The sequence below is a fragment of the Molothrus aeneus genome, chromosome 6 (genome assembly GCF_037042795.1).
Source record: "Molothrus aeneus isolate 106 chromosome 6, BPBGC_Maene_1.0, whole genome shotgun sequence".
NCBI classification, from domain to species: domain Eukaryota; kingdom Metazoa; phylum Chordata; class Aves; order Passeriformes; family Icteridae; genus Molothrus; species Molothrus aeneus.
In genome coordinates this window covers 430,185-444,375 of record NC_089651.1, presented here as the reverse complement: position 1 = coordinate 444,375, position 14,191 = coordinate 430,185, and the positions used below count along the sequence as shown (strand labels likewise).

Genomic DNA, 14,191 nt, shown 5'->3' with positions numbered 1-14,191 from the left:
GACTTCATCAGCAAAGAGCTGCAGTGTAACCAGAAAATCAGAAGCGTGCACTGCCTAGGGAGTGTCACAGCTCTGATGTGCAGCTGAAGTCACGCTGGTGGCAAGCCAAGGTTTGGGTTCTGTTCCATTTCCATCTCTTTCCATTCTACACCTAGCTATGAAATAGATTTTGTGTTTACTCAAGCTTCTAAAGTCAGTCCACATTAGGAAATGCGTAAGGCAGGAGTAAGAATAGCCCACTTACTGAAATGGAGTGACTGAGAGAGCAATGACTCTGTCAAGGCTACTGATTTTCGAGTCCTCGATTAAAGCCTGCTTTCCTTTCGCAGTTCTGTCCTCCGTGGTGATGCTGCATTGTTGTGGCAAATAAAGCCTCTGGTATTGCAAAGCTGTGAGCAGCCACTTAGACCAAGAACAAAGCTTTAATCTTCATGTTTTGATATTCATCCTCTGCAGTGCTGCATTTTGGGAATAGAGAACGGGTTTGTGCTATTTTTAGGTGCATGGAATTACAGTAACATAAATGTCTTCTTTTCAATTTAATGTGCTGTTAGCTAGTGGTTGGTTTGATAGTTCTGTTTTTGCTACAAATCTCTGTGTGTTAGAGGGTGAGCAGTAAGAACATGTAGTTTGGCACAAGCATGAAGGAAATTAATGTGGGTTTTTTTACTTCATAAAGGAGAAAAAGTGTATTGATCAATAAGCAGCAAGTCTAATACAAAATAGAAGAGTGCTCTATGCTAAGTGGCTCATATTGTTTATTCCAGGTGATGCAGTCACAGACAAACAAATTGAATAGATATTGGCAATGTAATGTTGAAAATTTTGGGAATATATCCAGTCAATTCCTAAAATATTGCTGCAGTTTAAATGTTGTGATGGACATGATCAGCAGACTGTTTCTTTTTAATTCTTGTTTTTATGAAAACCTCTAAGTATCAGGATTTTTCTGTGATATTCTCCGTTCATGCAGAGTTCATTGATTCAAAGGCACATGGCATGCAGAGTCCTGCAAGGCCTGAGAAACCAGCTGCATCACACCTGGTGGATGTCCAAGAGTCTGCACAAACAGGGATGAACTTTAGGATGAACTTGTAATTGATGAGCTCTGTTGTTCTGTCAGCTCAAGAGAGCACACACCCCCCTCCTTTCCAAGGATGAATATTTAATATGGCTCACAGAGTGTGCTTGCTTTTAATTTTCTGTGCCATTACCCATTCCAGCATGCTGCTTGTCCAGATCTGTTGGAGGTGAGCAGCTCCCAGAGTGAAAGGCTGATTTATCTCAAACTGCCTGGGGCTCAATGGCAGGACACCCCCAAATTCACTTGAGAATGTATCTCAGGTTGTCCAAATGCTTCCTGCACTCGGGCAGGTTTGGTGCCGTGACTGCTTCCCTGGGGAACCCGTTCCTCAGGAGAAGTTAAATGGCTTGCTAGGGTTTTCACAGTCAGCATTGAGCTTTAATGCAGATTTGATAATGCCCAGTACAGCATAATAGCCACAGGAGCATTATTCTGCATCAGAGCAAAGACATTCCTGGATTTGTGGAGAGATTCAGAATAAAGGGAATTTATTGTCCCAAAGGGAATCCTGAGCGATACCATAATGTAAATAGAACATAGGAATGCTAATAAAGAATAAAGTGAACATTGCTTTCAGTTAATAATAATTGTGAACACAATATTTATACTCCACACATTGTATTTTCTCATGCAGTGGTCTTTAAACCAGAGAGATAATAGCTGTTGATCTAAGAGTTATTATACTTTAATTAGGAATGATTCTTCTCTAGAGCTTTTACTGGTCTTTGTTCTAAGATCAAAAGTTGTTGAACTTTTTAGTCAAGACAGAAACCAGTTGTCAAAGTTTAGAAAGAAAAATGGAAAGAGAAAAATAATTTTATTCTTAGTTTTATTCTTAGTTCTCTTTTTTTTTTTTCTTGCAATATTGGTAGAGAAGATTCATGGAAAATACTTAGGCTTTTTATTTATTTTCCTGGAAATATAAGACAGGTGCCTTGTTTTTTGTTACAGTAAAATAATATGCTCTTATGTAGCTATGACACTTCATTTTGTGGCTTGTTACTGTTAAACAGTGCCAGGATTCTGATGGCAGTCATGTAGGCTAAATGGTTATATCTGAAAATTTTTTATTGCTAAATAATTTATGGTCCTTCTCCTTTTTGTTTGCCTCCTTTTAGTTTGCCTCCTTTTAGACTGACTGTTTGAGAGTTCTGAGTAGCTGTGTGAAGGCTACTCCTGTTTTACTGAAAGTGTGGTATTCACATTCTCTGAACAAAGAGAGATTTAATTCTCTCTCCCAGGATTTTTCCTGGGGAAGGCAGTGAGAAACCTCAGAGAAGAAGAGAAAACAATTCTTATCTCTACTTGCTGCTCCTGTTTGGAACATGTGGAATGTGCCATGGAGATTGTTTACCAGAAGTGATTTGTGAGCTGGACACCAGTGAGGGTTGTTTGGATTGATTGGCCAATTGGGGCAAAGCTGTGTTGTGACTGTCTCCAGACAGTCATGTGTTTTTCTTTAGTAGTATTTGGTATCTCTTTAGTATAGTTTTAATATGGTATTAGTGTAATATAATACAGCTTAATAAAGCATTTGTTCAGCCTTCTGGAATCATGGAGTCAGAGCACTTTATTCCCCAGATGGGGATCGCTCATCTACAACAGAAAGAACGGATTTTTACAACTTGTCAAGCTGACATTTCTTGCTGATGCCTAATTCTTCCCCTTCTACAGAGGAGCTCAAGGAGAAGCTGCAGAAGTATGTTGATGAGGTGAATGCCCACAAGCCAGGTTTCATCAAGGTTGTCCGGCACAGCAGGCAGGAGGGGCTGATCCGCTCCCGAGTCAGCGGCTGGAGAGCAGCCACAGCACCAGTCGTTGCTCTCTTCGATGCCCATGTGGAATTCAACGTGGGTTGGTATGTGCCCCCTTCCATTTCTCTGACCCAGGGACCTTTTCCAAGCACTGGTGTTAAATTACTGACTTGCATTTAGAGGGTGAGTTAGAATTTTGAGCTTTTAAATGAAAATTCAGACATAATCATGGACACAAGCAGGAAAAATGTGCTGTGTAATATGATCTAGATACATTTTTATGGTTTGAGTAATCTGCTGATCTAATTACAAGGTAGTTAAATCATATTAGAAAACTGCACATTAAAAATCTCCTCCAGTAATGTAGCCTTTGCCCATGAGGGTGAATGTATCTTCTTTTCATTAAAAAATATTATGTTTCTTTTACATTCTGCAGTGTAAACAAAGAAGCGTTATTTTGGCCACTCTGCAAAAGTAAACATAACTAAAATAATGTATTTTAACGTGTTCAGCTCCTTAAGTAAAAGTGATGGTAAAAAGGCAAGAGCTTCTGTCTCTAGGATAGATCTGTTATTAACTCTGATCCTGATGTCCTTGATAGTGTTGAGAGCCTGAAGTTATCATTACTTGGTAGCAAGGGTATAAATGCTCTATGATACTCATTTCTTCCATCCACCAGTTCAAATCAAGGTTAACAACAGGTCATCTTAGAGAATATGTTGCAGTGTATTATTTTGGGGCAAATCCTGCACTGTCAAAACACCATCTTGAAGCAGAAAGGGCTCTGAATGAGTAACAGCTTTAGACTTTGCTCCTTCTGAAAAATACAGCATTAGTTGCTATATTTTTTATTTGGTGGTGGACTAAATACTCTTTAAGGGCTCCTTCCAAACCAAACTACTCCATGATTTCCATTAGTGCTATGCTTGCATTGGTGTAATCTTAACAGTGTATTTCTTTTTTTTTAGGGCTGAACCAGTGCTCACCAGGATAAAAGAAAACAGAAAAAGAGTAATTTCTCCATCATTTGATAACATTAAGTATGATAATTTTGAAATAGAGGAGTATCCCCTTTCAGCACAAGGGTTTGACTGGGAGCTGTGGTGCAGGTATCTGAACCCTCCTAAGTCCTGGTGGAAACTGGAGAACACAACTGCTCCAATAAGGTAATAAATAACTAAATTACAGTGTCTAAAAGCTCTCCTGGGTGTGACAGGGGGCAAGTGGGCTCAGCTGTGTGGTAGGTTTTACTGACTGTAAACTTCAAATACTTAAATGTCCTTGATGCCTACACAGTCATCAAGAAAACTCCTGTTTTCAGTAGATGTTTTTAAAGGAAACTTTTGTTTTCAGTAGATCTTTTTAAATAGGTTTCCTTCCCAAGTGGAATGGTAGGCAGGGCTGCTCAGCAGCAATCCATTCTCCAAATGTCTTGCCTGCTAATTTAGTGCTTACAGGCCAGAAATGGAATTTTCTTTGCAGTTACATTGCATAAGCAGAGCTGACCTGACAGCTGTATTCTTTATAGTGTTGTCACATAGGTGCACAGCTGTGCTGTGTGCCAGGAGTTAATGTCTGGTCACTGACACTGTGAGCAAAGGCTGTATTGGGTCCTTGCTTTGGGACAGTCTGGGTCTGTACTTTCTTACCATGTCCAGAGTGTTGTTAGACTGGTACAGAACAATACCTTTGTCTCAGGGAGGGGAGTAGTACCCTCTGAACCAACTGAGCAGCTCTGCTGAGAGTACAGGCCTTTCTTGTAGATACACATTCATTCCAAGGAGGTCACTGGTACCTGTGCTCCAGCTCCCTGCAGAAAGAAAGTGTGAATGCTGTTTTTACCTCCTGAAAGCAGAACCTCAAACAGCACTGGCAGCTGTTTTTCATCCAGTAGCTATCTTTGCAGGCAGGCACTTTTCTCAGGTTCTGTCAGTTTAACATGCTCTGAACTGCACTGACCTATTAACAGAACCTAGAATTGGAAAGCAGGAGATAAAAATTAACAGGTTTGCCAAAGACAAATGTAAAAAGGGGTTAATTTCCACATCATTAGAAATAGTTATTGCTGTTAATGAACTCTGTTGACACTATAAAAATGTTCCTGTGAAGACAGGTTGAGAGAGTTTGGGTTGTCCAGCCTGGAGAAGAAAAGGCTGCAGGGAGATTTACAGCACCTTCCAGTACCTAAATGGTGATTCCAAGAAAACTGGTAAGGGACAAAAGTGGGTAGTGATAGGGCAAGAGGGAACAGCTCTAAAGTGACAGAAGGCAGGGTTATGTTAGATATTGAGATGAAATTCTTTTCTGTGAGTGTGGTGAGGCACTGGAACAGGTTGCCAGGGAAGTTGTGGATGTCCCATTCATGGAGGTGTTCAAAGCCAGGCTGAATGGGGCTCTGAGCAACCTCATCTGTTTGAAGATGTACCTGCTCATGGCTAGGGTTTGGAATGAAATGATCTTTAAAGTCCTTTCCAGCCCAAGCCATTCTATGATCCTGTGATTAATTATATGGAGTAATCATTATGATTTTTAAAATTTAAAGTAGTGAAACACAAAGTAATGAGCAAATATACTTTTCCATCTTACCCCCAAAATCTGTTCCATATGAGGACTGGGCAGTGCATGTACTTTATGAATTTCAGGTTTGTTCCCTAGCTCTTTCCCTGGCACATTTTTTAATTCAGTGCAATATGCTGCATGTGTGTGTTGGATAATTAAAAGAAACACACCAACAAACAAAGCCATGTGTATTGATGGATGGTTTCTATCATGCCTCCATTATTCTTTTAGAATTATAGCAAAGGGAAGCAGGTGCACTGAGAAGCACTTAAAAACAACAACAAAGGCAAAAGTACCTTATCATAAAAGAAGCTTAAGTTTTGTATTGATGTTAACTGCTATTTTCTTCATTAATAAATACATCAAAGATGGTCTTTCATTGTTATAAAATGGGTACTATAGCGCTTGGAGGCATTAATATATAGATTTCTGTAGAACTGTACAATTTGTGATTAAGACTGCCTATGATCTGTTTGAAAGCAGATGTGTCCACTAGCTGTAGCTTGAGTGCTCTCCATAAAAGCAGGGTGATTTCTCCTGTACTGCTAATTAATATCCTGGCATTACCAGAGTGCCTGATATCAGCATAATAATCTGAAAAGACATATTTATTTCTTGCAATTGTGGATTATAAGGTAGGAGAAAAATGAAAAGGCTAAATGACTCTGTATCCTTCTCTACTCATAAGGTGAAATTGTACCCTCTGTGCCTGAACTCTTACCTGACTAAAATTGACTCTGTACAGTAAAAATTGGTTGGTTCCCACCATGACATAAATAGAGTTTACTGATCCAGTAAAGCTATGTGATTTCTTTAGGTTTGGCTCAGGATAATGGACTAATGTTACACTATGCTGATAAAGGCAGGCTTTTCTTGATTCTATATTAAAAAAAATTATCTGGATGGTCCTATTCAAGAAATAATCTCTTTCTTTAGGTAAGCTTACAGACACAAGTTTTTAGCTCTAGCTGAACCTGGCTTCTCGCTAAACACACAGAACTGCACATCAATGGGTATCATTTGCAATTGTCACAGACAAGAGACTTGAGGACTTAGCAAGGACAGAGACTACACTGGCTGGTGCCCCAGAAACAAAACTGGGGCACCTGGATCTCACACTACTAGCACTGAAATCCTTACTGCTCTGGTGAATATTTATGTCCAATAATTTGACTCTAATTTCCTTCAATGGTGCTCATTTCACTTTAGAATTAGGAATGTTAGAAGGCAAGGCTCAATAAAACTCTTTGAGAAATACTTTCTTAAGAGTCTGTTTTGCTGCTTCATTTTACCTAGCAATAATAAATAGAATCTGTGCCTGAAAAATAAAATTCTTCATAATTTATCTGCTAATTTTGGTTACTGATGATTTATTCTTCCAGAAGTCCTGCACTGATTGGATGCTTCATAGTAGACAGAGAATACTTCCAAGAGATTGGATTGCTGGATGAAGGCATGGAAGTATATGGAGGAGAGAATGTGGAGCTTGGAATCAGGGTAAGGAAAACAATTAGCCAATACTGGTGGCTTACATTTAAAATATAGCTTACTTCTTATTGCAGAGGGGGAAAGCAGTCCAAAACATGGATGATGGCATGAAAAGGAGATCCACAGCTCTGCAGACATGTACATTTATTTGAGGAGAGAGGAGGGAAAAAAGAGCAATAGCTCTCTTTACAGAACTTAATCTGGGACAAGAGTAGATGTATTGAATTTAGGATTGTTCTTTCAACAGAGTTTTGCAGAGTTGATAGCTAAATTTCCCTGCTTACCTGTGGTCCCAGACTCAGTAAGAACAGTTTCTCACAGGTGTGATGAGAAAAACCTTTCTAGATTACTTTGTTTATTTAAATTAGGAAAATCACTGTGGAGCAAAGTAGAATATAGACACATTTATGCTGCCTTCCAGACAGAAGGGAATTAAAATATATGCATAAGTGCATATATTTTCTTTTTCCATTGTACACTCTTCACCTGTTTACTATAATGCAGTATTGTGTGTGATTTGTGTACTTCTTTCTGTATCTCTTCACAGTTAAACACCTTTCTGTTCTCTTTGAGAATCTCTCAGGTTTTTGATAAGAGTGGAATTCCTAGGTAGGTAATGGTAGTGAAAAATGGTGTGGTGTGTTATAAAACTAAATTCTGAGCCCTGATAGGAAATGTAAGGGAGAGGTAACATTGTGTTTTGAGCCTTTTAGTTGCCAGAATATAAGCATACCGTTGTACAATAGCAAAAAAAAGGGGAACTTACTGTAAGAATATATAATTATCTCCTGAGACAGCAAGATATAACAAAAAATACTCATTTTTATTTCTGGTTTCTTGAAATTCTTTTTCTTCCGCCTGTTAGACATAAAGAGTTTTTGCAGCCAGAGTGGAACACAGACCCTCTTTCAGCTTTCTCTCTCCCTCTTTCACTTTTTTAAGGAAAGGGAGAGAGAAATGCAAGACTGCTTCTTTTAATAACATTGTTCTTCTCACTGTAAGGGCCAGAGAGCTGAGTTCTGCTCCCAAGGGCCAGAGAGCTGCCTTCTGCTCCCAAAAACTTATTTTGCAGCTCAGTGTTGCAATGAGTTGAAAATTAACATCACTTTGATTTTTCTGTTCTTTTTACAACTGACAAAAAATTATTGTTTCCTCGTGAGTGCAAGGAGTTTTCTCTCGGTTTGCATCATGAGATGTATTCTGTCTGGGCTGCAGCACTTAGCCTTGGAGGAGTTGATGTTGGTATGTTGGTAGACAAGGCCAGAGAGACACAATCTCTGCATAATTGAAATTTTGGAGTATGCTGGATCACTGAAATAAGGCCTGACACTGCTCTGATTTCCTTAAGGCTTTTTCTCTGTCTCCAGGGAAGCAGTGCCTGACCTACATAAAATACTCTAATCTGTAACAGATTGTAGTGTGCAAGGTAGCATAATATATGCTTCCTTATCTGAATTTATGCTGGCTTGGATCTGCCAGTATGAAAACAAATTACAGAACTGTAATAAACAGATTGTTTAACAGTTTATTAATGCTCTTCTCACAATCCTCAGTGTGTCTGAGATCATACAAGGATGAGACTCAGTGAGGGGAGACCTCAGTGTGGTCTTCAATATCCTCACCAAGGGAGGCAGAGGTGCAGGCACTGATCTCTTCACTCGGGTGGCCAGGGGCAGGACCCAAGGGAACGGCCTCCAGTTGTGTCACAGAAGGTTTAGGTTGGATATCAGGAAAAGGTTTTTCACTCAGAGGGTTGGTTGGGCACCGGATCATCTCTACATTACTTGTGTTGCTTTCAACTGTGGGGCTGATGATGAATGCCTTAATCAAAATAGTCATTGTTCTACAAAAACGACATTGTGTAATTACAGTATTAGTGCAATAAATAATGTTTCCCTTTTAAAATGCTGCTCTCCAATCTGTGACTATGTATGGCTCACTGCACCTCCTCTTTCATTGTCATTTTCCTTTTATTAAAGAAGTATCTAGATTTTTTTAGTATTCTGCTGTGTGAAAAGCATTATGATTCAGGATAATGGACAAGCAGACACTGTCTGTCCAAAATGGCCTGCTAGGGAAATTTTATGCAAAAGCTTGTAAGAACAAACATCTAGAGGAACTGGAGAGTTTATTTTTGACTGCAGAAATAGCACGTGTTAGAATCATTTGAGCTACCTGTTTATCTTAAACACAGTGGGTAGAACATGGTCCCATGTCCATATATCACTGATTTTGTTCCAGAGGATGTAAAACTTCTGTGAGGAATTAGACCCTGACAAATGGAGACTTTTCCCACTATCCTCACCCAGGAGTTATGTTTGTCACCTCATCATCTGCACAAATATCTAGTTATTTATGTTATAGGAGTGCAAGAAAATCACCAGCTATTGGAAACTGTATTTGAAGGATCCATTGCTGGCAAACCATTACAAGCCACAGGGAACAGGACTTTGGAGGATTATTCTCTTGATTCTGAATTTGCTTCAGAGCTGCCACTCAGCTCTGTTGGTCTCTGATTTGGAATACTGTTTTAACTTCTAAGATTTTTACCCTTGTCTATGGATTTGTAACAGCATTTGTAAAATACTAAACATATATTATTAAATAAATATTAATAGAAATCTTTTGCCTTGAGCTAGAAGCTGGCAGATGAGTTCAAAACATGAATGGATTTGATTCTTAGAAGAAACTCTTTACTCTTCAACCAAATGTTTTCTTGTAAATCTGTTTATTTGCCTCATAAGACAAAAAAGGCAGGCTGGTTGATGCAAGACTTAATAGAATCCTCTTTGAGCAGTTCAATCATTTTAACTGGGGTTTAAAAAGATTCATTTACTGTGAAGAAGCATCATATTTATAAAATCAAGTTAGAATGAGTGGTGCTTCTTTTTTGTTCAATCATTCCCAATTGAATGGACTTAAGTGTGCTTTTAAATTACCAGGTTGCATTTAGAAGGCAGATTGGAATCACATTTTCATCCATGTGACCAAGCAGGAACTGTGTTGGTAACTGCCTTAAAAGAATGTGAGTGTAAGGCTGGTGTTTCTCAGTGTCATTTGGGCTCAGCTTCTGGCTTGTGCCTGCACAAGCAGTTCTTGTGTCCATGAAAGACCCTACAAATCCTCTGCAATCAATTGCATTCATTCAGTCAGATTCTGCTTTGGATGGTTCATGTCTAGTTTGCAGTAGGCTTCTTAAAGGCCTCTTCCAATTCCTGCTGAAGTCAGAAGAAGATTTTCTATCAAAAGGAACCCTGTAGCAATTCTTTTGTCTTTTAAAGCAGCCTCCATGTTTGATAAAGCTCTGGAATATCTGTTACAAGAAGTTATTTGTGCCACTTTTAGGGATGCCCTAACAAATACTCAGTGATTTGCCTCAGGTCCCAGACTAAGTCATCATCAGAGTCATGGGAATGCAAGCCCAGGCTTTGACTTAGAGTAATTCTGTGTGTCACAAAGACTTTGTGCTTGCAGATGAATTCATGTTCACAAGAAAATAATGGCCCTCTTAAGTGGGTAAGAGGAAAATTTATTAGAAGGCAAAAGCTCTTTAAGGGAAAAGTATTGGTTCTTGTTCCAACTAAATGGTATATCAGGACTTTACATCAGCTGACCCAGGAGGAAAATCGCATTTATAGTTAGACTGAGTGTGGCGCACTACTTTTGTGTAGTATATTTCTGTAGTGAAATTAATTGCTTCATTTCTTGCTAGTCTGGTGGTTTGTCTGCAGACCTTTTGTGAATCTCATGCTGTTTCTGATGGTGGAGAACTGGAGGAATGCAGTTAATGAATAGAGATGGAGAAATTAGTTACTTGAGCAAAAAATAGTCCCAGAGTTTTTTGGGGTATTTTCCATACATTAGGGTCCCTCTGTGGCAAAGCAAGCAGATGTGAAGTCTGTCATGGCTCTCTCTGATCTATTGGTTTTGAATTCCAGAAGTTAATATTTGTTTGTTAGTTTTGGGCTGGGTCTTGGTTTGCTGTTTGTTTGGGGTTTATTAATGTGGTTTTGGTCTTACCTATCTTGTCTTTTCTTTAACCTCCTCCCCACAACATACTTCTGGGATCATGATTTTTCATTACCTCTTAGTTAAATGAGTCTCTCCCATTTGGTTCCTAGAAACTGATGGTTGCTTACATGTTCCAGCCATTTCCAGTCCACAGTGTGTGTGTATCCTGATTGTTTCTCACCTGAGATCTTTCTTACAATATTGCCCTTGGGATAGTGTTCTTTTTGTTAATCACAAGCAAGTGAAGATACTTAGACTTGGCCCCAAACCTCCATATTTATGGGGAAACATTTCGCCCTTTTTCCTCTTTACCTGGAAGTTTCCAGCAATTTTACCTGTCAGTGTTCCTAACACAGGCCATAAATGACACGAAACTGTGACTATATTGCATGTAAATAGATGTCTGACTTTATTAAGGAAAGCCTTTGCATAGCTGTCCTGGGCATGGCTGGAATGGAGATAATTTCGTTCCTAGAAGCTGGTACAGTGCTGTGTTTTGGGTTTAGGATGAGGATAATGTTAGACTGCACCAACAGTGTTCAAGCTCAAGTGAAGTTTCACAGCACATAGGCTATACTGGGTTACATTTTCTCCTTCTCCTTCCTTGCCATGCTCTTGTTCTAGTTCCTGCAGCAGCTCACCAGTGCTTTGGCCCTGGCAGCACGGTGGTCTGCCCCACACTGCTGCCTCTGAACACCTCTGCTTCAGTAAACTTTTATTGTCTTTCAAATACAGGGTTAATTTTAATGTTAATCAGTTAGTGATTTGCCCTGCTGCCTCACAAACTGTTTTGTTAGGCAGATTGACAGGCTGGCGTGCCAATGTGATAAATATGGCCAGGAGACTCCTTTAAAAAGGCCTTTATAACCCAAGGGGTTGTGCACAGCGCCGCTGCTCCCACAGGACGATGCTGAGGAGGAGGAGGAGTGCAGCAGGAGGATGCGTGCAGCTTTGTCTCTTGGCAGAGCTGGGGCTTCCACCCTCAAGAGAGTCCTTAGGAAGATGATGTTGGCTCATAGTCCAGGGGTATCATCCAAGCTGAGCACTATTAAAGTTATGGTGGCAGGACGGAATCCAGCTCTGGTCAAGGGTGGGTGATTTAGTGTGGTTCTGGTGGGTTAAAGTCAAAGTTTATGTGCTGGTTTGTTGTTTTGAGAGGGTTCATATAGTACCCACAGCCTCTCATTTAAATTCAGTCTGGGTGCAAGTCCTGGGAGCAAAGTGGTTCCCGACGGGAATCCGGGGTGAGATGGAAAGGGGTGCAAATACAGATTATGACGAGGAGAGATATAAATACAGGGTAAAATAGTAACATTTAATAGCAGCAACTAAAGGCAAGTCCTAGAACTCCAACATTCAATGTTTAACAACAGACCAACACTTCAAATTAAGACCCTATCAACTTTATTAACACTAACTAGCAATTACTTCTCTGAAAAGAGCTCTCATCTCCAGGATTTCATTTCTCACACCAAGAGGTAGAAGAAATGTCAGCAAAGGAACAAAGAAGATGAAGGGATTTTTCACCAAACTGCTGTGTTGTGGGACTGTTTGCATGGAGAGGGAGTAGTGGGCTGTGCCATGTGTGCCTGGTGTCCCTTTCTGTCCTTGCTGCTGGGCCTACCTCCATTGCACTCCACTGAGCAATGGAGATCTTCCCCAAATATGCCTCAGGAAAATTAATCAAGATGTTCCCCATTTTTGCACTTGCAGCTATCATCACTTCTTGTAGTCTTAAAGCCATGTTCTTAGCTTGTTTTCAGTAAGAAGGCCAATATCTTTTGCCACTAGGGAATGATTTGCTCTACAGAAAACATCCTCAGTACGTGATCACAAGTGCTGCTCAACAGTACAAGGTTGGTGATGTGTAAAGGCAAAGGGCTGAGAAGTCCAAAAATAGAAATATCCTTAGTTGTTACTCTGAGATAACTTTTAAATACTGCTTTTTCATATAATGATTTCTCTTTAAATTTGCATTAAAGCTTTAAATAGAGAGAAGTTTATTTTGCTCTTATCCATTTTGTGAATTAAGAGGAGACTATTTCTAGATTGAAGCCTGAAAGAAGAAGATTGTAAAGATTGACCAAATGTTGTTTCTTACAAGATGAAACCAATGCTTTTCATAGCTCACACTTTCACTAAGACAAAAATAATTCCTTAGCAGTGCAAGTGTGGGATAAGCACTTGCCTAGCACCTTGTGTAACCAGCAGTGGCTTATCTGTGTGCACAGGATTATTCCTGAAGTTAATTTTGTTTTGCAAAGTACCTCACTGTGTCAACAATTTGAATCCCAAGATGACACATTTACAGGATTGTAATTCCAACAGGTTAAAAAAAGAAAGGCTCTATTTAGAACAAAATAAGTAATTGCCATGCCTCCAAATTCTGCCAGTCATGACACTACTGAGTTTTTTGGCTTGCTCTGGTTTCAGTCGCTCCTACATTGGAATAATTGTTTTTCCCTCTGTTCTTATGAATTCCTCAGCAGGTAATCTGCAGCTACAGCATGTATAATTATACATTACCAGTGAATCAGTTTTGTGGTTTTGCTATTTCTGGGGAGAGAACATTTTATTAGCTGCTCCCACAGGAAAGAAAAGTATTACAGGAGCAGCTAACATGGGACATCACTATACATCACTATACCCTACAAGGGTATAGTGATGAGGAGGCACTTGGAGATTTCTCACAAGTGTTTTTTCACCAACTGTGCATGTGTAGTTGCACATTACCAACTGGGAAGTAATATAGATATATTTATGTTTTATGAGAGGAAAGTGTTATTTATAGTGGTATGGGAAATAGTAAAACAGTTTAACTCAATATACACTTACACATCAATGGACTCAAGTGAGATGCAAGTTAATTAGTGGATTATTAGCCTCATGTTTAATGCTCTCCTGCACTTTCAAGTCTTAGTGTAATTGCCATTGTACCTTCTTATATTCCAAGTCTTCATGGCCTAAGCTGGGAAGATTCCATATTTGTGGCTTTCCTCTAGAATTTAATTTCATTGAGATATTTTAATATTGCAAGACTGATTTAGTAATCTAACAAAGATTAGAGGAAGACCAGTGAGGGAGAGCAAGGGGTTGTTGTGGTAGTACAGAAGTGAGTAGATGACTGAGATGGGTTCACCAGGATGGATGCAGCATGTTCAGGTCACAGGTGTGAAGGCCAGACACCTTTATGTGTGTGACAGCACCTTATGTTGTAAGGCAAGGGAGTGAGGCAAAAGACCAGCCTGGCTGAACAGGGAATTCTTCAGGAGCTCTTGCCTCAGGCTTTAATAAT

The 14,191-nt window shown here is 39.6% G+C and overlaps 1 protein-coding gene across 2 annotated transcripts in view; it reads left to right on the top strand.

Moving 5' to 3' along the window:
- GALNT18 (polypeptide N-acetylgalactosaminyltransferase 18) overlaps nucleotides 1–14,191 on the top strand; it is a 230,734-nt gene that overhangs the window by 140,238 nt on the left and 76,305 nt on the right. For both annotated transcript variants that reach the window (XM_066551766.1, XM_066551765.1), the window contains exons 5-7: nucleotides 2,759–2,942; nucleotides 3,807–4,004; nucleotides 6,780–6,894. In XM_066551766.1, coding sequence (XP_066407863.1) covers nucleotides 2,759–2,942; nucleotides 3,807–4,004; nucleotides 6,780–6,894 — 497 coding nt within the window. The remainder of the gene's footprint in view (nucleotides 1–2,758; nucleotides 2,943–3,806; nucleotides 4,005–6,779; nucleotides 6,895–14,191) is intronic.